A 26,373-nucleotide genomic window follows, 5' to 3' on the forward strand; every position below is an offset into this window, starting at 1 on the left:
CTTAACTTAGCATGCTGGAGTTTGAGTCAATGTATACCATGATTCAATGAAAGACTGAAGTTTCTTTAAGATTGGCTTTTAAATTGGTTCAAACTCTTAGTAGGCTAATTGTACAATTATGGATAAATTGGGACAGATTCAGAACAGGACATTTACACAATTGAAAATTGTTGGGAGCATATGAGTTTAATTGATGATGGTGGCAAGGCTGATGATGACGATGATAATGATTTGGAAAACACCTCTGATAAAGTGTATATATTTTTTTAGACTGGGGAAAAAATACTTGGGTTGTGGTTACTGCCTTTTGGGGAGGACAGTCTATAACGTCCGAAAGTTACAGAAAAATGTATTCATTAAACATTTGGACAAAGACCTGTTAAATATGATTTCACAAGAGAATCAGTAATCTAAAGTATCAATAGCAATCTCTTCTTGAAAATATAAGCAGACGATGGACATACCTGCGTAGAAATATTGCAAGTCTACATTTCTCACACAGAGAATGAATTTTTTTTTAGATGGTTTACTAGGCCCTCTCATACTCTTTGATAAAGGCTATCAGCTAATCCCATGGCTACCAGCCTTTAAGAGGACTAAATACAAGGTATTAAGGTTCTAAAAGCCTTCATAGCTATGTAAAAAGAGGGAGTTTCTTATCATTTCCAGATATGACTACTATTGTGTGCTAAAATCCATTCTAGACAGAGAGAAGTTCTACTATAAGCAATAGAAATGGGAGATTGAGTAGTAGGAGTAGGAGCAACGAGTTGCTGAACTATGTGTTTTCCTGATGGATAGAGACAGACAAGCAGATTCCAAAAGTGGAGCCCTTGGTGAGCCCTTTGAACTCATTTGTTTGCAGACGTTTTATTACCTAAATAATAACACAATCAGTGTAACTAGGTAACATGACTATCAGATAACATCATCAGATTCCAGAAGCACACTCCCACTAAGTTCCTTGTTAACTAATCTTATATCTTCCCCTTGTGCTATTGCTACTGTTGTTCACAGATATAGTGATATCTGTACAAAAGACTAAAAAAGTCAACGTGGTAGCTGCAACCGTGTGACCAAAGTCCTGCTCCTTATTTATATGTATCACCTATGATCATTGCTGCTCTCTTGATCTTCTTGATACCTCTCTCTGTGGATGCAAGGGATAGCTCAATGAATCTAGAATTGGTGGCAAATATCCTTTCTGAGTTGCAATGGCATGCCAGAGTCTTGGGTACAGATAAGGGCTCAGCAATATTATCTCTAATTCTGTTCCCAATAATCCTAAACCTGGAATTTACTTTTTGCCACACCAAAGGCTCATCCATATATCCCCTAGGTATATCTGAAAGACACCTTGCTAGCTTTTCTTCAGGGTATGATCCAGTGGTGAAATCCAATTTTTTTTACTACCGGTTCTGTGGGCGTGGTTTGGTGGGCGTTGCAGAGGAAGGATACTGCAAAATCCCCATTCCCACCCCACTCTGAGGCCAGCCAGAGGTGGTATTTACCAGTTCTCTGAACTACTCAAAATTTACACTACCAGTTCTCCGAACTGCTCAAAATTTACACTACAGGTTCTCCTGAACCTGTCAGAACCTGCTGGATTTCACCTCTGGTATGATCTCATAATTTCATCTCCTTCACAAGTTATAGTGGAGGCCACTTAATTTATATTCAGGTAATCTTAAAGTTATATTATCTAACATCTCCCAGCACAAACCCTATGCTTTGCTGGCGACTTGATGGTAAAATGTTCAGGGTCTGGCTCCCTGTGCAAATTATATATTTTTTTCTCATTGATACATGATTGCATCCAAAGGTTCACTACACACAAGAACCGGAATAGTGCAAGAGGCACATACTTATTCCCTTTTGCAGAATAAGTGATGATGCCGTTTTTGATTGCCATCCTGATTACGATGGAAGTGTCAAAGAGGACCAATTACTGGGCCAGAGATGCTGGAGGGGAATCCGAGAAAAAAGGCAGTCTACCCACATGATCAGTCAGCAGTCCAGTCAGCTGTTTTTAGAAAGAGAGACAGAAACAGAGAACAAGCAAGTGAGATCAAGAAAGACACAGCCTGAGAAAAGATCAAGCAAGGAAGTGACAGAGTGAGACAGAGCAAAGGAGAAAATGAGGCTGAGAAATGCAAGTGAGCAAAAGCAAAGTATGAGAGATACAGAGAAAGAGAAAAAAGGACAAATATTGCCCACCAATCATCTACAGGCGGGGAGGGGCTGCAGCCCAATCCAAAAGGTGTGTGCAATCCCACCCTCGTCAATCAATTTCTGATAATTGGCTAAAGTTATGACTCCCAACTATCGTACATCATTCCCTTCTTTACCAGCCCATTCCATGTAAAACAGAGCAACCAACGATGTTTGTTCATCGTTGATGAATCTGCCATTTTCTGGTGTTTTTTTTAATCCCACACGAAAGCTCTCTGGACATGGCAAATGATGCTGACATACTTTTGGGCCACCTTAAAGTGACTATCTTTACTCAATACTGAGTAAACGTTTTAGTTGAAGTAGACCTATGGAAGTCTCTCTTTTTTACTGCTATTGTTCTGTACATTCTGTCTTTATCGTTCTTTGGACCCATTTCCTATCTTGCCTTAGATAGGGTTTGCTTTTTTTAAATACAGGCAAAGTAAAAATGTTTAAATAAATATAAATAACCCCTAAGCTCTTCTGTATTTTCAGCAAATAAACAGAAGAATAAAAATAATACAGCCATAAAGCCTACAATATATCGCAATATACAGTGGTAGGTTCCAAATTTTTTTACTACCGATCTGTGGGTGTGGCTTGGTAGGTGTGGCATGGCTTGGTGGGTGTGGCTTGGTGGGCATGGCAGGGGAAGGATACTGTAAAATCTCCATTCCCTCCCTACTCCAGGGGAAGGATATTGTAAAATCTCCATTCCCTCCCTACTCCAGGGGAAGGATACTGTAAAATCTCCATTCCCTCCCTACTCCAGGGGAAGGATACTGCAAAATCCCCATTTCCTCCTGATCAGCTGGGACTCAGAAGGCAGAGAATAGATGGGGGTGGGGCCAGTCAGAATTTTTACTACCGGTTCTCCAAACTATTCAAAATTTCCTCTACCGGTTCTCCAGAACTGGTCAGAACCTGCTGAAACCCACCTCTGGCAATATACATTTTTATAGGCCTTGTCCCAACTGATGATGCATTCATTGATTGAGGAAGAAAAATGGATTAAGAGACATCTAAAAAAATATGACGACTCTGTGGGATGAGCAAACCACTCCCAAGCCTACCATTCCTGTCCTATTGTTTTCTTTCGTTATATCCAATTAATATAGTTATTACATACTCATACTTATATATATGCTTATATATTTTATAGGTATTACATACTTATGCTTATATATACTGTGTGACAAATAAATAAATAATAAATAAATAAATAAATAAAATAAAAGCTCGAACTCATGCCTAATGGAATCAGAAACATGTATGATTTCCATTCAAGATTTTCTTCTTTTAAACAGATCAACATCACAGGGTTTGGTTGGTTTTTTGTTTTGTTTTGTTTTGCAGAATGTTTAAGAAGATTTTAAATGTTCTGTCCATGATTAATAATATATCAAATTTTTGGCATGTTTATTCTTCAGTCTAATTAGGGCAGGAATGAATAGAATAGGCTTTACTGACTGAAGAGAAACGCAAACATCCCCTTGTTCCACATTCCAGGAGTTAAAACCTAGGGATTTATAGAGATTTCAGTCTATAACTTGTCCATTTTAAATTTTTACATGATTTGTCATAAACTTTATACAGCACTATGCATTGTTTTGGGGAAAAAAACCTACGAAGATTGTATCTACTTTAAGAGATATCTTCTCTAACGTGCAGTCTATGCATTTCTTTTTCCTAATGCAAGCATTTAAAAGCAAATGTCCTAACATATACTTTTTTAGACAGTTTTTTTTAACCAGTAACTGCTTCACAAAAGTTGGAACTTCAAAGAATCACTGTGTCCCAATCTGTACAGCAGCCCAGGAAGTTCAAACTAAGTCAGTCTATTTTTAAACCTGGGGCAATAAAATCCTTTTAAACAAAACTCACATAATATTTCTTTTGTGCTGATGATGGAACTGATTTATTTATCTCAGGTCTTTCTAGGAAGTAGAAGCTTTCTGGAATGCAAGTTTTCCGCAGTACGTTTACTCAAGAGGAAGTTACTTCAGTTTGCACGTAGATACTTTCAACAAGAATTATTATGTATATCAATGTCACTTTGAATCAGTTTGACATTTTTCCACCCTTGAATCCATTTCAGCTTGTTTCCACATCAGGGGGAAGAAAAAACCATGTGAAAACTTGTGCAATGTGTTGAAAAGCTTTCCATAATGTGCACTCTAAAGTTTAACTTTTCCTTAGTGTACATATTTTGAAAGCAATTTTCTTTCCTTTCTGCACTTCCCTTAATATACACCTATATCAGGGGTGAAATCCAGCAGGTTCTGACAGGTTCTGAAGAACCAGTAGCAGAATTTTTGCGTAATTTGAAGAACCAGCAAATACCACCTCTGGCTGGCCCCAGAGTGGGGTGGGAATGGAAATGTTGTAATATTCTTTCCCCAGGAGTGGTGATGGAATGGAGATTTTGCAGTATCCTTCCCCTGCCACGTCCACCAAGCCACACCACACCCACAAGCCACGCCCACAGAACCGGTAGTGAAAAAAATTAATTTCATCACTGACCTATATGTGTGCATTTTATATACAGTAGGGCGGTGATTGACAGAACTAACTATGTATCACTTTTTGATAAGGTGTTTTTGGGAAGGATGGTCTGAACTTCATTTTTCAAGTAACTGAATAGCATCTCAGAAGATCAAGGCTGGTTCTACCTGTTAGATTCGGGCAATAACGAGGCAGGAGACCAGGATAGTGACAACAGCTCTTTACTATATGGTGAACCCAGCAGCCAGTGCCCGGGAAAACCTCTCCTTATATACAGTTTAGCCGGTGGCTTCAACCAATCAGCAACGTGCTTTTTTCCCGCCAAAACTTTTAAAGATACATTACACTCCTTCCCTCCCAGAAAACACTTTACTACTATTTACATAAAATTTACATCTTATTTTTCGACGTAATCACGCAAGTAGACTGGGCGTCTCCTGACTCTTTCAGACCTGCGCAATTCATTCTCTGGGAGTGAGTCGAGCTGGCCGGAGGGACTGTTTGTTCCTCTCAGCTCCTCCTCTAGGCCATCCGGCCCTGGATTATTTGCAGAGTCTTCCCTGCTGTCTTCAGGATGAACCAGTTGGCGTCGCTGGACCTCCCGGCACTCAGATAAGTCCCGCGTTAGCCCCGGGTTTGAGTCAGCTGTGGATTCCATCATTGAATCGTCAGGGCATGTTTCGTCTGATTCTGTATTACCCGTTATGCGTTTTCTTATCTGGTCTATGTGGCGCTTCCATACCCGGCCATCCCCCAACTCTATTAGATATGACTTTGGTCCTGTTATTTCTAGGATTGTTCCTGCTAACCAGGTCGGGCCCTCGCTGTAGTTGTGTGCCCACACTAGGTCGCCTGTTGCCATCCCTCTTGTTTTACCGTGTGCCCCTTTGTAACCGTCTGGTGTGTAGTTTGGGTTTAAACGGTCTAGTGGGCACCTAAGCTTCCGACCCATTAATAGTTCGGCCAGGCTGCGGCCAGTTGTGACACAGGGGGTTCTGTGTTGGACTGCTAGGAATGTATCGATTTTTGTTTGCCAATCGCCTGGCTTGATTCTGGACAATGCTTCCTTTGCGCTCCGAACGAAACGTTCTGCAAGGCCGTTCGTCGCAGGGTGGAAAGGCGCCAAGAGGACATGCCAGATGCCCTCCTCTGCCAAGTACCCCTCAAACTGGGTTGCCGTGAATTGCGGGCCGTTATTGGAGACTAAAGTGTCGGGCAACCTGTCAGCCTCCACTCCAATCTTCATATAGTTTTGAATGATTATATCAGTAGATAGAATGTAAAATGTTTATTTCTGTATTATAAACTGTTAAGGAGATGAGATGTATCATACCTCCGTCCAGGGTGAGGGAAAGGAGCCTATTATGAGTGTCGGCTGACATAACAGGTGGGAGGGATGATTTATTACTGAGTGTTATCAGCGCGCGCTTTTCTAACCGACACTTCATTCCTAAGTTGACTGACATCCAGAGACCTGTGGAAGAAGATTACCACGAGGGGCCGTGAAGGAGTTGGCATTGGACCAGACCAGCCTGACCTCCTGGAGGAGGAGGGACAATTGGGGGGATATGATATGTTAGCCATATTTTGTCTCAGTTCCAGCTTTGCTTGGCTGCTATCAAGACTGTAAAAGTAAAAGTACTTGTTTTCATTCCAAATGGAGTCAAGGTGAATTCTTTCCTATTTACCGTCGGAGGTAGCCTGACATTAAGCTGGAACTCACATCATGTCTACCAACCAGGATTGCAATTGCAATACCGGGGGGGGAGAAAACCCAAATGTGATGGAAGGCCTGCTGCCGGCTGAGCTGGGGAGGCGTCAGAGGATTTTTTGCTGACACTTTTAACCCTGAGCTGGAAAATTACAGAGATCGGTGGATTGAGCAATTAAGGCTGGAAGAGGAGAAGTGGAAGCCAAGTGCCGAAAAGTTTCAGTCTGGAGTAACAAAGAGGGGAAAAAAGGGCACGGTGAGACTTTCGGATTGGCAAGAAGAGAGAGAGTTAACAGACAACCGCCAGTTGGAGGAGGCATTTCGTCTTTTCCGTGAGGTGAAAGTAAGACAAACAGCTCGTCAAAGGTATGAATCCCCTATTCGGTCCTCCAGGTGGGAGGGAGAAGAGGAGGAAGAGAATACAAAGGGGCCAGCTAAAGGTGATTTCCAGGGTGGTGAGATTTCTGAAGACCCAGGGCTGGAAACTCTCTCCCCAGAGGAAGGTGAATTGGATGAGGGCCGGGCGCCACCTGCTGACCAAGCAAGGCCGCGCAGGGGAAGGAAAGCCAAAATTCCCCATATCAGAGAAATTTGATGGAAATGCGAAGGAGTTGGGACTGTTCCTGGCAGTGAATGACCACATGATAGACTGGGGAAGATTACTGGTCACAGGCAGCACAAGTGAGAGCTGTGACTCATAATTTGACCGGAAGAGCAGCTGCGTGGTATGTGTCGTTACATACAAACCACTCCCCCTTACTGCAAAACTACGAGCATTTTATGACTGCACTGAGGAGGAGGTTTGAGGACCCCCTGGCAGAGCAAAAGGCCAAAGGTCGGATGAAAACCATCAGGCAAGGGAGGAGACCGGTGGCTGAGTATAACCAGGAGTTCAGTGATTTAGTTCCCTTGATGAGAGGGTGGTCGGAGGTGACCCTTGTAGACATTTTCAAAGATGGTCTGAATGGAGATCTCTATGAACTGTGTCGAGCACGAGCCTCTCCAACTACGCTGTATGGCTGGTACACCCTGGCAGCAGAGATGGAAATCGAGCTAGTGAAGGACCACGGCAGAAGACAGCGCACTGGAGGGCCATTCCTTGGCCGCTTTCCAGAAGGCACCTATAGGGACGTCCCTAGATTGGAGGGAGGAAGACCACGTTCGTCTGCGTGCTACAGATGTGGAAAAGAAGGCCACCGAGCAGCCGACTGTAGGGTTAAGTTGATACCAAGCGCGACCCCTGGTGGTGAAAAGGAACCAGTGAAGCCAGCAGCTAAGGCGCATAAACCAGCAAAAGTGGGGGAGGGCGTTGCCAAGAAGGGCACGCCCATCAAGGAGGATGGCGAAGTGTCGACTGATACTGACGACAGCAAAACCACGTCAGAGTCCGATGAAGACCTTCTGGTGAGTTGGGCACGGGGCCCCTTGGACATTCCAGTTAATCTACATGTACCCTCTTCGGGTAATAAGGGGGAACTGCTAGCACTACTCGATTCTGGATGCACTAGATGTATGGTCAGTCCCGAACTAGTAGAAAAAATGGAACTAAGGTTGAGAACCTTAAGTAGGCCCATAGCGTTTGCCCAGTTAGATGGCTCTGTGGCAGGGGGAGGACCCGCCCATTTCGTAACGGAACCCATAGAAATGATAATAGGAGACCACCAAATTCTGAACTTCATAGTAGCCCCAGGAATGGACCAACCCCTGTTGTTAGGCTTGTCATGGTTGCGAAATGGAACCCCATATTAACTGGAGAACGGGAGTCCCACGTTTCCGTTCCAAAACCTTAAAAGGGAAAAGGGAAACCCAAGAAGGGACCTACCGTGACCTTACACCAGGATAAGTTAGGGGCAATGATTGAGCGGATAGACGGGAAGAGAGAATACCCAAGGAATACTGGGACTTGCGAGAAGTCTTTAGTGAGAAAGCATCAGACGTACTTCCTCCCCATAGGCCTATTGACTGTGCCATAGACATCCTTCCGGGGTAAAGCTTCCAAAGCCAAAAGCTTATCCCATGACCCAAAAGGAATTGGGAGAACTACGTAAATTCATAGACAAAACCTAGAGCGGGCTTTATCCAACCGGCTAGGCCTCGTGTGGCGGCGCCAGTGATGTTCCGGGAAAAGAAAGATGGCTCCTTTCGTCTTATAGTTGACTATAGGAACCTAAACGCAGTGTGCGCCAAAAACATATATCCCATGCCACTCATGAAAGATATGTTAGCACATTTAGCGAAGGAAAATTCTTCACCAAACTGGACCTCAGAAGCCTACTACAGAGTTCGTATAAAAGAGGGGGATGAATGGAAAACCGCTTTCAACTGTCCATTAGGATGTTTCCAGTTTCGAGTACTGCCATTTGGACTGCAGGGGGCGCCCGCAGTTTTTATGCAACTAATAAATGAAATACTCCATCAGCATTTATTCAAAGGAGTTCTTGTCTACCTTGACGACATACTTATCTATACAGAAACAATGGAAGAACATATTAAACTAGTAAGAGCTGTACTCAAAAAGTTATTATCTGCAGAACTATATTGCAAGCTATCCAAATGTGATTTCCATCAAACCAAAATAGACTACTTAGGGTATCGCATTTCGGCTGATGGGTTAGAAATGGATCCAGAAAAAGTGAAAGTTGTCCTGGAATGGGCCCCCCCACGCACACGCAAGCAACTCCAAAGTTTTTTAGGATTCGCAAATTTCTATCGTCAATTCATCCCCTCCTTTGCTCAAATTGCTTTACCAATCACTAACCTCTTAAAAACTAAAGGAGACACGAAACCCAAACCATCATTACCTCTCGAATGGACAATGGAATGTCAGGCTGCATTTGAAAATTAAACGACTCTTTGCCGCTGAACCTATTTTAAAGCACCCTGACATGGATGTTCCTTTGTAATACAAGCTGATGCAAGTGATGTAGCAGTCGGAGCCGTCCTGCTCCAAAACAATGCTGATGGTAATTTACAACCCTGTGCTTTCACTTCTCGAAAATTGACTGAAACTGAAAGACGATGGGCTATTTGGGAAAAGGAAGCATTTGCAGTTCATTGGGCTCTACGGACATGGAGACAATTCTTAGAAGGTTCAAATCATCCTTTTGAAGTTTGGACTGATCACAAAAATCTAGAAGCTCTAAAGACTCCTAGAAAACTTTCACCTAAACAAGCCCGCTGGGCTCAATATTTTAACCGCTTTAATTTTACTTTACATTATATTCCTGGGGGGAAAAACTTTAGCAGATGCTCTCTCACGTTTACCCCAATACAATTGCACTCGCTCCGAGGTGGTTCAACCAATACTTCCATTACAACAGTTGGCGGCCCCAGCAATAACTAGAAGCCACTCCAAAGCTGACCCTCACTCCCAGATGAACTAACCAAGTCGTTTAAAGAAGCTTTAAACACCGATGACTGGTACTTAACCCATTCCATGAATGCACACTCCGTGATGGACTAGCTTGGATTGGAACAAAACTATATGTTCCTCTATCACTCAGAGAAACCATCCTACAACGATGCCATGATGCCAAAATGGCAGGGCATTTTGGATTTGTGAAAACTTTGCATCTTCTTAAAAAGACAGTTTTGGTGGCCAAGTCTTAAAAAGACATTCAAGCATATGTAGCAAGTTGCCCTATTTGTGCATCATCCAAAAGGCCTCCAGGAAAACCTCCTGGACTACTTCAAACTGTAGCCAGGCCAGGAACCCCATGGAAAGAAATATCCATGGATTTCATAGTGGAATTACCTGAAAGTTCAGGCAATACTGTTATATGGGTTGTGACTGACCTTTTCTCCAAACAAGTCCATTTTATTCCATGTTCAAAATACCTCCTCAAAGACTCTAGCAAAGTTGTTTGTACAACACATTTATAGACTTCACGGAGTTCCTGATCGCATCATTTCAGATCGAGGAGTTCAATTCACTTCTCAATTTTGGAAAGAATTTTTACGACTCATTGGCTCCGCCCAAGGATTAAGCTCCTCCCATCATCCTCAAACTAATGGAAGCTGTGAACGTTCGAACTCTGTACTAGAACAATATCTGCGATGTTATGTTAACTACCAGCAAGACAATTGGTCTGATCTCTTACCTTTTGCTGAAGTTGCCTACAACAACTCAATTCATAGTAGCACAGGATTTACTCCCTTTAAAATAGCTTCAGGTCAAGATTTTGTTCCTATCTCGGAACTCCCAAAGGAAGAAACTACTGTTTCCTCTTTGTCAGAATGGATAGATCAAATACAAAGCACATGGAAAATGACTCGCAAAGCGATCGACGACGCTCACCGTGCGCATAAAAAACAAGCAGATAAAAAAAGGTCCCCTGAAAACAAATATCAAGTGGGCGATAAGGTTTATCTTTCCACCAAATATCTTCAAACCACTCAGAAATCTAAGAAACTTGGACCCAAATATGTGGGACCTTTCCCCATAGTAAAAATCATCAACCCCGTGATGGTACAACTAGATTTACCAAAAACACTTAGAAGAATCCACCCCGTTTTCCATGTCAGTTTGCTGAAACCTGAACACACGTCTACTTTCCGTCCTAACCGTACACCCCCTCCTATACCAATTCTCATAGAGGGAGAACAACACTTTGAAATAAAAGAAATTTTAGATTCAAGAAAACATAGAAATAAAATTCAATATCTTATTTCCTGGAAACATTTCCCGTTATCCCAAGCTGAATGGGTGAACAAAGAAGATGTTCGTGCATCGGAAAAGATAGCACAATTCTATAAAAAATATCCTGACAAACCCTAACTTCTCTTTTTCTTTCTAGGACTGACGTCCTTGTTGCAGGAGGGCGAATGTCAGCCTCCACTCCAAACTTCATATAGTTTTGAATGATTATATCAGTAGATAGAATGTAAAATGTTTATTTCTGTATTATAAACTGTTAAGGAAATGAGATGTATCATACCTCCGTCCAGGGTGAGGGAAAGGAGCCTATTATGAGTGTCGGCTGACATAACAGGTGGGAGGGATGATTTATTACTGAGTGTTATCAGCGCGCGCTTTTCTAACCGACACTTCATTCCTAAGTTGACTGACATCCAGAGACCTGTGGAAGAAGATTACCACGAGGGGCCGTGAAGGAGTTGGCATTGGACCAGACCAGCCTGACCTCCTGGAGGAGGAGGGACAATTGGGGGGATATGATATGTTAGCCATATTTTGTCTCAGTTCCAGCTTTGCTTGGCTGCTATCAAGACTGTAAAAGTAAAAGTACTTGTTTTCATTCCAAATGGAGTCAAGGTGAATTCTTTCCTATTTACCGTCGGAGGTAGCCTGACACAACCCATGGGTTACAAATAGGTTTCGTAGGACTGAGATCATGGCCTCGGCTGTCATGGATCTCATGAGAATGATTTCCAGCCATTTGGAGTAGGCATCGACTACTACCAGAAAGGTTTGGCCGTGGAAGGGGCCGGCAAAATCGATATGGATCCTAGACCAGGGGCCCTGGGGTTTCTCCCATTCCCGCATCGGGGCCGTTGGGGGTAGCGGTCTGGACTCCTGGCAGGCCTGGCATTTCCCTACCCTTTCACCAATTTCCGAGTCCATTAGGGGCCACCACACATAGCTTCTCGCTAGACCCTTCATTCTCACGATCCCTGGGTGACCTTCGTGAAGGAGATCCAATACCTTTTTCCTCAATTTCTCCGGGATCACCACTCGATCCCCCCATAGCAGGCACCCCCCTTGGGCCGAGAGTTTCCGACGTTTTTTTACAAACTCTTTAAAACGCCGCGCAGCGGGCCAACCTCTTTGTACCCAACCAATTACAGTTCTTATTGTAATGTCCTTATACGAAGCCCGAGCCACCTCTTTGGATGTGACTGGGCCAGAGTCCAAAGAGTCAATTAGCAGAACTGGTATCCCCGGAGTGGGGTCTTCGATAGTCTCTGGTAACGGGCATCTGCTCAGGGCATCTGCATGCCCTAATTCCTTTCCTGGCCGGTGTAGTAATTTGTAAGAATACGCTGCCAGGAAGATAGTCCATCGGGTCAGTCTTGGCGAAAGTGCCACGGGCGTTGGGCGGTCGCCTGCCAACAGACCTAGCAAAGGTCTATGGTCCGTGATGATTTCAAAATCACGACCAAATACATATTCATGGAATTTCTTTACTCCGGAGACTATAGCCAAGGCTTCCTTATCAAGCTGGCTATAATTCCTTTCAGTTGATGACATGGTTCGGGAGTAGTATGCAATAGGGGCTTCTGTGCCATTTGGTAACCTGTGGCTGAGCACAGCCCCCACCCCATAGGGAGATGCATCGCAGCTTAACACTAATGGCAGCGTGCCATTGTATTGGATAAGGAGGCTATCACTCGATAGAGATTCTTTACCCTTCGAATCCCCTAGCTTCCGCCTTTCCCCAAGACCATGCAGCCGTCTTTGCTAGTAATTTATGCAGCGGCTCGGCTACTGTTGCCTTATTCCTTAAGAATACCGCGTAGAAGTTGACCAGACCTAAGAATGCCTGTAACTCCGTTTTGTTCTTTGGAACCGGGGCCTTCCTGATGGCCCGTACCTTGCTCTCAGTGGGGTGAATCTCCCTGTCTATCCGGTAGCCCAGGAATTCCACAGACTCAACCCCGATCTGGCATTTGTTCAGTTTAACGTGAGACCGGCAGACCGGAAAATGCCCAAAACTTTTCGCAGCCTTACCCCTAATTCCTCTAGATTCTCAGCGGATACCAGTACATCGTCAAAGTATGGTACCACCCCTGGTAGGCCCTGCAATAGCCGCTCCATTAGGTTCTGAAATAACCCTGGAGCCACACTAACCCCAAACTGTAACCGGGTACACTTAAAAGCCCCTCTGTGAGTCACAATTGTCTGCGCTTCGGCTGTGCTGCTATCTACGGGCAGCTGTTGATAGGCTTGGGCCAAGACTAGCTTGGCAAAACTTGCCCTTGCCCCATTGAGTGCAGTAAGTGCTGTACCACCGGAACGGGGTAAGCACTCTTTTGCAACGCTTTGTTAAGCGTTGCCCTGTAGTCAGCGCAAATCCGGACCGACCCGTCCGGTTTGACTGGGGTGACTATAGGGGTTTCCCACTTAGCATGGTCAACTGGCACTAGAATTCCCTGGTTTACTAGCTTGTCCAGTTCGGTCAATCCTGGGCTTTAGGCTAACAGGACCCTCCTAGCCTTTAGACGGATAGGGGCAACTTGGGGTCTAAGTTAAAGAATTAGGGGTCCCCATGTACTTGCCCAGGCAGTCTCTGAAAACGTCCCCAAATTCTTTCGTTAGTGCGTCTTTGAGGTTGACTTCGTTTCTGAAGACTCCAGTCACTCCCATGCCCAATGCTCGGAACCAGTCCAGTCCCAACAAGCTTGGCAGGGTCCCATCGACGATGGTGATGGGCAGAGTTTTCTTGTATTGTCCATACTGACGTGGACGGACGTTACCCTCGAACAGGGATGCGATTCCTTGGTAGTCTTGTACCTTTAATTTCTGTGGTTGCAGTTTGCGCTTTGCGATGGCGGGTAAGGCTCTCACGAGATTGTCCCAGGACATGATCGTGATCGATGAGCCGGTGTCCACCTCAATCGGCACGGCACCCCTCAATCTTTGCCTTTGTAAAGATTTTTTTCTAGGCGTGTTGATGCGTGACCCACTCTCACGACAGTCTGATTCAACCGCGCCTTTTTAAACTGACCAATCACGGGCCGCCGCGTTCCAGCGCTCTGGTTGGTCAGTTTGAATTTTGGCGGAAGGTTGGGGTGCTCGACAGACCTGTGCTAGGTGCCCTTCCTTTCGCACCGCCGACAAGTCGCATCCTTAAATTTGCATTGTTGTCGTTGGTGTTGCCCTCCACAACTCGCGCAGTCACCCCGGTCTTCTTTCTCCGGCCTCCCGGTGTGGAAGACTCCTTCCTCTCCTCACCGTCCGATTCGGCCTGGACCTCTTCATTGTGGACCGGGGTTGATTTCGCACCAACCGTTGGTGTGACCTGCTTTTGTAGGGTTTCCGCCGCTTGGGTAGACATCTCGTGAGCCCTGGCTTTGTCCAAGGCGTTTGCCAGCGTTAGGTTGCTTTTAGACAGCAGCCGCCTCTGCAAACGGATGTCCCTGACCCCGCGGATGAGTTGCTCCAGCAATGACTCATCCAAGTCTCGGTACTGCAATGTTTTGTGGCTTTCCTCAGGGCGGCCATGTATGCGCTGATGGACTCGCCCTCTTGCTGTCTGCGCTCCCCGAATTCGAACCGTTGCACATACTTGGACGGCATTGGTGCATAATGGGCTTTCAATAAAGTCTGCAGAGTTTGCCACGGTACCGACTGTACCGGCGTTGGCTCAGCCAGGGATTCTGCGGTGTCGAAAACTTCTGGACCGCAGTGGCTCAGGAAATACGCTCGTTTCCTGTTGTCTGAAACTCCTTGAAGTTCGTTCGCCTCGAGGAAACACTCGAAACGAGCCATGTATGACCCCCATTTTTCCTTAGCTGGGTCGAATGGCGCTGGCGGTGTGTAGCCGGACATCGCTGCTTTCCGCCCCTTGTTTGCTGGGTTCGCGTCTTCCTGGTGAGTTCAGCTCTTTTCCTGGCGCTCTTAGCCTCGAGATCCCACCTTCGTCGCCAGTGTTAGATTCGGGCAATAACGAGGCAGGAGACCAGGATAGTGACAACAGCTCTTTACTATATGGTGAACCCAGCAGCCAGTGCCCGGGAAAACCTCTCCTTATATACAGTTTAGCCGGTGGCTTCAACCAATCAGCAACGTGCTTTTTTCCCGCCAAAACTTTTAAAGATACATTACACTACCCTTCAAAGAAGAACCCAGAACATGGTTTTTAGTTATAGGGAAACAAATTTCCGATTCCATTTTGAGTACCTCAGAAACATAGATGGCTTAATCTCTTCCTTTGAATGAGCAAAATAAAAGGCTGGACAGCACCCTGTTAAGGAATTTTAGTTGGGAAGAGGGTTGGACTCAACAGTTTAAGCAGTGTCTTCCAACTGGATGATTCATTTTTAAAAAAATCATTCTCAGCATGATTTCTTAATATCTTTTAAGGCTCAAATTCATTGTTTTCTAATTCAAATAAGAGTTCTCTGGGCAAGGCCCAAAGGAGTGAACCTTCTCAAATGAATCTTCACCAGACGTGATATTCAGCTGGTTTGGACTGGTTTGGACCGGTTTGGGCAGACCGCCCACCCGCCCCTGCGCTATGCCGTCCTCTTTGGCCATGTTTTCAAGGCCGGGTGCATGTGCGGAAGGCGTACACATGAGCAAAGAGGAAGGTGCACATGCGCGAAGTGAGCGTATGCGTACATGATGAACCAGTGGTAAAAATATGTGGAACTGCTGATCTTCATCCACCCAGGTGTTACCATTATGTCTTCCAAGCTAAACTTTGTTCAAAATATCTGTCATGATTGCAAATAAGAAGAAGCAGAATTTAAAATAGTTTAAGCAAAATTTAATAGTTACTAATGGAACTAACAAATATTATTTTCCTGCTGCATATATATACTTGAGAAAATATTCAGGATGAAGAACACTTTTTCATTAAGTTTCCATTTTAAAAAGTCCCCTGGAGGAATTCCCAGGACAACTCAGAGGCCCCAAACACTAAACAAAACAACAAACAAAGCTAGACCTACATTCCTTTGTAGAAATCTGCAAAAACAAGCAGAACAGCTTTGACATGAAGAATGTCATCAACTTATTGCCTCGTGCAAAGAAGCATTTGATGTTATAAAGATATACATTACCATCTTCAAATGTTTTGGAGATTAGTCAGTGAAACTAATATTAAGTTTTTTCAACTGTTTAAAAGGCAGTCTTTAAGAAATACTTTTAATAATGTGCTTCTAAAAATAAGCAGGCAAATGCCAGATTTATCACCATTAGCAGTAATAGTAATAGCCATAAAAGATGCAATCGTTTTGTAAAAGCTGTAGAAAAATGCTATCAGTCAAGATTCCCAAAATATTCACACCATGCAAAAATCAAGCATTTTGAATCTGTTTATCAACTAGTGCACTGACTAGATATAGTTCAACTACATGCACATTTCTGAAAGAAACAAAAACTCAGTATCTGCAATTGCCAAAAGACAAAGGGGTGAGGAAGTGAATTCCCACATTCCTGCTTTGTAAATCATTTTTAAAGGGCTTTCTACCCTATAAAGCAGCTCAAAATAATTTAGATGCACACATTTATTAACCTAAGAGACCAGAGGGAATCTAGGTTATCTTCAAGTAGTACAAGTTGTACATAGGAAAACAAACGCCTGCATGATTTTCCATGCACAAGACATACAGTATGCAGTTGTTATCAGAGGAAATACAAACTACGGTAAGTATATTTATTTATTACAGTGCTATCTGCCCTTCAACAGGTTCCCAGCAAGATAACTTATAAAAAAGCTAAGCTAACTACAGGTAGTCCTTGATTTACAACCGGTTACATAGTGGCCCTTCAAAGTTACAACACACACACACCAAAAAAAGGTACTTATGAACCAGATTCAAAGTTCTGATGGCCAAGGGGGATATGATCATATTCGGGGGGCTTAGCAACTGTCCTGCATTTATAGAAAAATAATGGGTTTTTTCCCCACAAAAACCTTTCCTTGACTTTTACTTGCAACCAACATGACCTATAACCATAATTCCAGGCTCAACTTCTGTTGTAAGCTGAGGACTACCTCTATCGCCTGTAATTTACAGGACAATTCCCTCACCAAATAAACTCATTAGAAAAATAGTTGTACCAAATGCAGCATATCTACCTGCAAAATGTCAATTAACCACCATGTAACAGCATAGAGTAGGAATTTTCTATCTTGTGCCATATAGTTGTGATTTGGACTTCTGAACCCGCAATTTGGTAAAAATTACAGCTCCGTTGTTTCCTTCAAAGAAAAATAAGTTTTCTATAGGAATCCTGGAGATGCTGCAGTATATTCCTTTGGGTATCCACTTTCACCAATACCTTGCCAGTTATTCTGTTCGTTTTTAAGAACTCAAGTATCTCTCAGTTAATTGCAACAGCCTTTTCAAAGGATCTATTCTTTTCCAATTTCCCAACAGATTTATTCCAGAACAGGAATGTACAGAAATTTGGAATAGGGATAATTCAAGGTGTAGTCTACTTTCATTCAACCAATCAGGTAAAGATACCACACACTGAGTGTACCGGGGATTTAGTGGACCCGATGAAATAGAGAATGTAGCAGATACAATTCTACTCTATTTAATGAGTGCTCTCTTGTGAGCCCTTCAGTAGGCTAAACTGTCAAAGACTACTTCAGCTTTAATTGCAATAATACAAGGGCAACCAATAGATTTAAACTTAATGTTAACTGCTTTAATCTAGATTGCAGAAAATATGACTTCTGCAACAGAATCATCAGTGCTTGGAATACTTTACCTGACTCTGTGGTCTCTTCCCATAATCCTAAAAGCTTTAACCAAAAACTTTCTACTATTGACCTCACCCCATTCCTAAGAGGACCATAAGGGGCGTGCATAAGCGCACAAACGTGCCTACCGTTCCTGTCCTATTGTTTTTCTTTTCTTCTTCCTATATATGTTTATATGTTTATATACTATATAATCTTTTTGTATGATGTTGTGACAAAATAAATAAATAAATAAATAAACTACAAAATCCAGATAACTACTAAAATTGTGGCGGCCGATTAAGAATATGCAGTATCTCTTTACTGCAAATCATCTGCACTGTTTCAATCCAGATCAACTTTAAACACAAATCCCACTGACTCCTTGAATTCTTGAGGATTCTCAAAGTGAATCCCTATCAGAGGTGGGTTTCAGCAGGTTCTGACCAGTTCTGGAGAACCGGTAGTGGAAATTTTGACAAGTTCGTAGAACCTGTAAATACCTCTGGCTGGCCCCACCCCCATCTATTCTCTGCCTCCCGAGTCCCAGCTGATTGGGAGGAAATGGGGATTTTGCAGTAACCTTCCCCTGGAGTAGGGAAGGAATAGAGATTTTACAGTATCCTTCACCTGGAGCGGGGTGGGAATGGAGATTTTATAATATCCTTCCCCTGGAGTGAGGAGGGAATGAAGATTTTAGGCATCCCCACGCCCACCAAGCCACACCCACAGAACCAGTAGTAAACAAAATTGAAACCCACCACCGATCCCTAACACATTTAAATCCCTGCCTCTAACAAAGGCAATACTCCTGATTGCATGGTGGAGACTTCTAATAGGATGTTTGGATTAGCCAGGTGCAAAAGCAGGCCTCAGTCCTTTTATGTTTGGGACGGTTTGCTTAACTACTGCTTTTAGTCAAGTCGGGGTGCACTTGTCCAAATTGAAACGCAGGCGTCGGTTTCCTCCCCCCGTCTCCCCAAGGTTTTTCTTTTCCACCTTTGGCTTGTATTCTTCATGTACTTTCAAAATGTAATCAACCTGAGCAGGAAGATGATTGATGATCCTCCGCTCCCTTCCCCCATCTCACACATACACACACACACGCTCTCCTTAGCCAGAAGGGCAGTTTTGATAGGATTGGGAATAGCGGGACCGAAATAAGTCCTTTTCGTCTCTCCACATAAATCATATGTTCTCGGGTTGTACTTTCCCTCGGCCATTTCCTTGCTTTCTGCCAGGGAAAAGGCAAACGCAAACAATCCTCTCCATAAAGTCGTTTTAAAAAAAAAAAATCCTACATACACACACACCCCAGGAAGGGAACACTGGGAGGGGATCCCTTGCGTTGTCTCCGCAGCAGAGCAGCCCGCCCGAAAGTTTACACGGCTGGCCTTAACCAATGGCGGGTTGCGGCGGCGAGCCAGGCCTGTGGGGTGGTGTGTGTTTTTTTTTCCCCTCTTTTTTTTCTCCCTTTTTTGCCCCCGCCTTTGCCAGTGAACTCATGAGTGAAATATGACATTCCGGCCGTAAAGAAAAGAGGGCGAGGAGGAAAGAACGAGGGAGGAACGGAGGGGGAAAATTTAAACCTGCAGGCGACGAACTCCGGGCTTGAACCCTTCCCGGGCTCAGAAAGGGCGGGGTTGCGCCGAGCTTTTCTCAAGTTTTCGCCTACTGCAAAGAAGCCTTTGAGGAGCTCGGAGTCGGGGCCGATTGCGTTCCTGCCCTCGAGAAGACACCGCGAAAGATCGCAGCGGCCCAACGTTCTCTAGCCTCGCCGCGATGGGGGAGGACGGAGTGCAAGCGGAGAAGAGCAGCGCGTACGTTTCCCCCAACTCCGATGGGCCTCTGGATGCCAGCAATCCCAGCCCGGTGCCCTCGGGCAGCCGCAGCCCCAGCTTGCAGCCGCCAGCGCCGGGCGAGGCGATTCGGGACAGCTCGCAAGTCAACGCCATCACGGTGCTGACTCTCCTGGACAAGCTGGTGAACATGCTGGACTCGGTGCAGGAGAAGCAGCAGAAGATGGAGCAGCGGCAGATCGACCTGGAGGGCTCGGTCAAGGGCATCCAGAGCGACCTGAGCAAGCTGTGCAAGAACCACACGTCCACCAGCAACACGGTGGCCAAGCTGCTGGAGAAGTCGCGCAAGGTCAGCGCCAACACGCGCGAGGTGCGCGATCGCATGGACCGCCAGTGCGCCCAGGTGAAGCGCTTGGAGCACAACCACGCGCAGCTCTTGCGCCGCAACCACTTCAAGGTGCTCATCTTCCAGGTCGGTATGCGCGAGAAGCGGGGTGGGTGGGTCGGTTCGTGGAAGATTGAAGGTTTTGGGAGTGGTGGGTTTGGGACAGGCCCAAAGACATTCTCCTTCCTTTTGAAAAAGTAGACTTGTTGGGAATTAAATGCGGCGCAAAGTGGAGAAGGCGAGATATTCTCTTCTTCCTTGAAGGAAAAGTGGGCTATAAACTTAAGTACAAGTAGTCCTTGACTTAAATTTGAGCCCAAAATTTACTGTGAAACATTGGTTAAGTGAATTTTGCCCCATTTTACAACCTTTCTTGCCACAGTTAAGTGAATCACTACAGTTTCTAATTTAGTAACTTGGTTGTTAAGTGAATCTAGCTTTCCCATTGATTTTGCTTGCAAAAGGTGATTTACATGACCCCGGTCGTAAATATGAGTCAGTTGCCAAGTGTCTGAATTTTTATCAGGTGACCATGGGGATGCTGCAGTGGTCGTAAGTGTGAGAAATGGTGATAAGTCACTTTTTTCAGGGATGTTGTAACTTTGAACGGTCAGTAAGCAAATGTAAGTCAAGGATTACCTGTACTGCAATCAGTACAGCTCTCACATTCCCCCCTCATTGCATATTAATACTTCTTTCATTTTTAGTATGTTTTGAATATTATTTTCCCCTTGCTGACAACTTTACACATGGAACATGCACAAAATATCTAATAAATTGGTACAACTTGAAGCCTTGCTGAAATTCATTATCCCTAAACTGAAAAAAAATAATGAATCAACATAAATCTAGGCTCCCAAATTCCATCAAGAGCTGCATTTATAGGCTCTGGAAAAAATTATTAGTTACTGCAGCAGCCCCACCCAACCTAGTTGTTGGCAAATACTTCCGGCTGGATTCTCCCTTTAAAATGATTCCTTTTTCCACATCCAGCAACATCAACCGCAGGCAGCAACAACTGCCTGGTGTATTGAAGCCAAAGTATGTCTGTCTGGGCTCAGTGGAGTTTACTCCCAAGTTACTTTGCTGGGGATTGATATTTGACTAGCATCTTCTCAGTTGCATAAGAAAATGAATCACTGCCCCTGCATTTGTTTTCTAGTAAAAGTAAAATTATTATTATTATTATTATTATTATTATTATTACTACTACTACTACTACTACGACTACTACTACTACTACTACTTTGTATTTTTCCTCCATGGCAATGCAATCTGTATAGCTTTTCATCACATGGGTAACACAAAGTAAAGATAGATTTACTTCCTAAAGTACCTGCCCCACCTTCCATAGAAATAAGATCAATAATGAAATCCAAGCTTTCAAACTGTGCTAGGTTGCAGTTTTTACATGGAAAATAAGGCCCAATTTAAAAGATTGGCAATGTTTTCTTTCTCATTTTTTAAAGATTTTCTTCCTTAACTCATGATCGGAGTTTAAATTTCATGCCTCCTTGTTTAACTGTTGACATTAAATTGTACATTTGGGACTTAAAGCACACAGAAAGTTGTTCTTAGGAGAGAAATATTTGACGTCTTTGTTGTCCTGAGCAAACAATTCTAACACTTTCCGTTCTTCTAAATTGTTATTTTAAAAATGTTTTGCAATAGTATTTCTATGCATTATCCTTCGTTCTGCAACTTCTGTGTCTGTTGATGAAACCCAAAGTCTCCATCAAATATATCTGAAGTAAAACATCTTGGAGGTGTGTCTGCAATTTAATGTTGCTAATTATGTTAAGCAACATTGTTTGATTAATTGAACAGTAAATAAAGGCACTACAGGTGTGCCCTCTCCTTCTCCTTATGCCATCTTTCTTCTTATATTGTGATCCTGACCAGGGTGAAATTTTTAAGGAGTGTTTGATCCTTTGCATGTTAAAAATATCTACTAAATCTAAATATCTAAGGCAGAGTGGGCCTTATTCCCTTTTTTTAGCCATCGGAAACACAATTTCATAGGCCAAAGAAAATTGCTACTATTTAGGGCAATCCAATATATAAACCAGGATTGAGTGACTGGTGGGCTTTCAGGTAGGCATAAGTTACAATGCTCAGCATCCCTCAGTATTGGACTAAGGTATTGATTAGGGTTGCCTAGGGTGGCCAAAACACTATAAGTAAGGGAGGAAGGATACAGGTTTTATTATAATAATGGTGGGTGAGAGCAAAGCAGGCTGAGAAACATTTTTGAAAAGCTTGGGGACCTCATCTAAACTTTTGATGGGTTATAGATGGTGCCTCTTTTATTTAACTTAGAGAATGAAAATGCCCCAAAAGCTTTGTTCCCATCTCTTTACCTGCTTGATTATTCATCCTTGGACAAGAGCATCCTTAAATTTAAAAAAAAGGCAAATTATAATCTCATAATTAAGGAACACGTACAATGTGTTTATATTAAAATCTTCTGGGCAGAATGATATTGAGATCTGTGTAGCATCTCTACGTTTACACCAATGTCTTTTTCCATTCCATGTAAAGAAGCCAACTGATGTAACAAATTGCATGTTTCAGTCCCAATGAAGTAATAGGACAGCACTTGAGGGCAGCAGACAGGGGTTGTGGTTAGCCCTTATGACACCCATGATCTTCAGTTGCCAGTCATCAAGCAATCTGCCTGATCCTTGCTCACTACTTGTTTCAATTCATTTGGTGATTTGTGTTGCATAAACAGAGCAGTGCTTTTTCATCTACTGTATATACTGGAGTCAAACTCTATGAGAGACGCCTCTTTTCCTGGCAAGGGCTTTCTCTCTCCCAGCATCTGGCATGTTTAATAAAGCAAGTTAGACAAAATGTAGTCAGGAGACAACAAGCAAATGTGGTATGAAGAACAGCTGCAGGGATGGGATTGGCCAGGTGAGATCTCGGGCAGAACAGCTGGAACAAGGCCAATATCATTCCAGTGTCCATCACTCCCACTTGCCTCCAGAGGTTGCAGGTGCTCCAGCGCTGTGGAGATTTTTAAGAACGTGAATTGTAGGGTGGTGCATGCATTCAAAATGTTTCAGTTGAGTACTTCACAGAAGAATGAGCAGAGCACAGTACCACTGCTATCTATTCAAGAGGTCCCATGTTTTCCCAGGTTCTGCAAGAGGTTCTGAAAAAACTGCAGTTGTTTTTGAGACCTTCAAGTACCTGCAACTTGTTTTTTCAGAGCCACATGAAAGCCTGAAAAAGTGGGGCTGGTTGGATGAAGAGAGCAATTACAGGGTCCAGAGCAATTCTTCTCGATGCCTTTGGAAGTGAGGACAAATAAGCATCTATATGCCAGCCCCAGCTCTTCTTTAGAATAGGATAGAAAGTTCAATATATTTCGCTCCTTCTGTCAGAAGTCATGCTGGAAATTGTAAATCAATCCAAATGGTTGATTATGGATTTTCAAGCCAAGAAACTTTTTTTTAATTGTTTGGAAAGTAGCCAACTGCTTGAAACAAAGCAATTAATTAATTGAAGTCATTAAAATGGGAAGACAAGCCATTTTACAGCTGTTCTTTTGTGTAATCTTTCCAGAAAAAGCAGGGATGGTAATTTCCAAATCTAGTTATATGGTACTTAAATGATAAGCAGCTTTCCTTCAACTCATGCATGGGGCACCAATTCTCATTTCAACCCAAAAAGGAGGGTGACTCACACTTTCTTTTCTGATTATCCAGCACCAACACTCCAAGCAGGTTGCCAGAGAGATTGCAATGGGTGTCTTGCTCTTAGTATGTTGGAGGGGCATGCTTAGGATTCTTGACATTCTCCTAGCAGTGAGAAGTACCAGAGGGAAAATACTATCAAGAGTATACTTGGAACATATTGACCTGAAGTCAATGGGCTTACTTCCAAAGAAGAATGCATATGGTTTGGTGATTACATCCAGCATTACACATTTAAGAAACAGAATAAACCACAAAGGTCATTTTCATGGATGAAGAGCAATTTTGTCCCAAAGCATAATATACGCCACTATCTGTTCTATGTATACCCCAATGAATTATAAATTTGAAAAGCTACACAGTTTATAGGAATTATCTTTGAAATAGTCAAGATTAGTAGTCCTTCAGATAATATGTTTGTGGGTGTCCTTCTGTCATAAGATTATTTAAACAGAACTTTATCCAACTAGCACTAAGACGTTACCTAATTGGGTAATGAAATGTTTGCAAGAAAACAACCAAACTCAGACAGCACAAATAATTTCACAGTACTTTATTCAATTTGGCACTCTCCAACAATTTGGTGTTAAAACTACAGCTCTCAAAATTTCTAGCTTGTGGTTCTTCATTGACCAAGAACATAAGAGTTGTATTTTTAATGCATCTGAAGGACATCAGGTATAGGATTCAAAAGAGAGGACAGCAGTCCCTTAATGTCTCTATTTTGGGACAGTTGTTTCATTAGTCACCAAAATAATCTATTACTGTCTATGTGTTGATCCCCTCCAGCATCTCAAACTATCAAACTATTGCTGAAGAAACTACAGTACAGTGGAATATGTCAGATGCCCATTTTACAGAATCAATAAACCATGTGTTGAGTTCCCATTTCTTATGTTGGTATCTATGCTTTATTTGTTCATTCAGTGTATTTTTATCCCACTCTAAAAAACCAAAGAGAAGGAAAGAACGGAGGAAAAAAGCAAACATAGGAATGAGCGTATAAAGTTAAATCATAATCATTTTAATAACTAGCTAGATAGAATTAACTCAATCACAGGGATAACACTTGAATGAGTTTGCCTACCAGAGATTAGATACAATTATTTTATTTTTCCAGGTTTATCTGCTGCAACCTAATGGAATGCTAACTTTTCTGTGTACATTTTTACCACTGTATACATTAGGTAGCCTATCCAACTCCAGCTGTTTTGAAGGGGAAAAAAACTAAGCAGAATGATCATACATGGATAAATTATACGTGGTCACTGAGAGTCTATAAACTTGGTTTAACAAGATTTTACTACATTGCTAATCTCCAATAGTAGTTTTGAAGTTACCTGTAATGTTTGTTGTTATATTTATATAGTATTTTAAAATTGGTATAATTATTTATTTTTTCCATGGTCTTTACCATACCCATTAATTTTTAAGATGTTAAGAAGCATTCCAGATAAAACTAAAGCAGTGGTTTTCAAACATTTTTGTCTCAGGACATCTTTACATTTTTAAAAATATGGAGGACTTCAGAGAGCTGTGATTGGTGTGGGTTATACATATTGATATTTGCTATGTTAGAAATTAAAAGTGATACATTTTAAAATACTTATTTAATTTTGCAGACCCCCAAAAAAAGGTCTCAAGGACCCCCAAGGGTCCCAAATCACACTTTGAGAACCACCGAACGAAAAGATAAGAAGATCCAATGTTCTATTCTGACAAAAAGTCTATTAGATACACATAGGAATCCCAGAAGCAGGTCCTTAATGCACAAATACCGTCCTGCTCATATTTGCCAGCAATCAGAATTGAGAAAGCTGACTGTTCTTGAAATTGAAGGTTTCATGCCAGTACTAAAGCTGCCAAAAGAAAGGTGTCCATGTATACCTTTTCCATGCCAGGTATAATTTTATGCAGATCTGTTTGATCTTCCTTATTCTCCCCACCTCCCCAAAAGGTAAACAACCTGTTCATTGCAATGCGTCCTCATATAGGTAGTTCTTGCTGAACAATGATAATTGGGACTAGAGATTCTGTAAAGCACAATGACACACTGGTCATGCTGCATAACAACTGTAATTCCAGTAGTCCCAAATTACCATCATTAGGCAAACCACAGCAGATTGTTAAGTCTCATATGACCACAGATTCTGACTTCCTGCTGGCTTCCCCATTGACTTTGCTTGTGGGAAGCTGGGAGGGAAGATCTCAAAAAGCAATTACATGACCATGGGGCACCACAACAACCAGAACTTCAAGGAATGGTCATAAATAACATCAGTGCCATTGCAAGTTCTGACAGCCACTGAACTTGTGGGCATTAATCAAGGACCACTAAGAGAATTGCTCCAGCCCTCTGGATTTGGTTGCCCTTTTGTGTGATTTCTTGGCCACATATCAGGAAATGGGAAGAATAACTTCATTGTCCACAATTACTTAATAAGTCTACTGGATTCACTTTTTTTTCTGGAAAACAACATTCTCACCATGTGAGAATTAGTCAGCAAGGAAATGTATAAACAATCACTTTTCACCTCCATCCTATATCAGAATTTTACCAGGCTTCCATAAAAATAAAACTCCACGTGCAACTCCTGATCAGTCCAATTGTACCAACAGCATGAACATTGAAAGACATGTTTGTGCTGAAAACGCTTCTTCCTCTACCCGGTGGATG

General features: G+C 42.9%; 1 protein-coding gene across 1 annotated transcript in view; it reads left to right on the forward strand.

Annotated features, from left to right (window-relative positions):
- The first annotated feature begins 19,176 nt into the window (after positions 1-19,176).
- The window catches only part of CAVIN2 (caveolae associated protein 2), a 32,444-nt gene continuing 25,247 nt past the window's right edge, over positions 19,177-26,373 (forward strand). Inside the window, exon 1 of the mRNA XM_058188416.1 lies at positions 19,177-20,079. Within this exon, the coding sequence (XP_058044399.1) occupies positions 19,591-20,079 (489 nt within the window). The 5' untranslated portion in view covers positions 19,177-19,590. The remainder of the gene's footprint in view (positions 20,080-26,373) is intronic.

Source organism: Ahaetulla prasina, chromosome 1 (assembly GCF_028640845.1).
Source record: "Ahaetulla prasina isolate Xishuangbanna chromosome 1, ASM2864084v1, whole genome shotgun sequence".
Taxonomy (NCBI): Eukaryota; Metazoa; Chordata; class Lepidosauria; order Squamata; family Colubridae; genus Ahaetulla; species Ahaetulla prasina.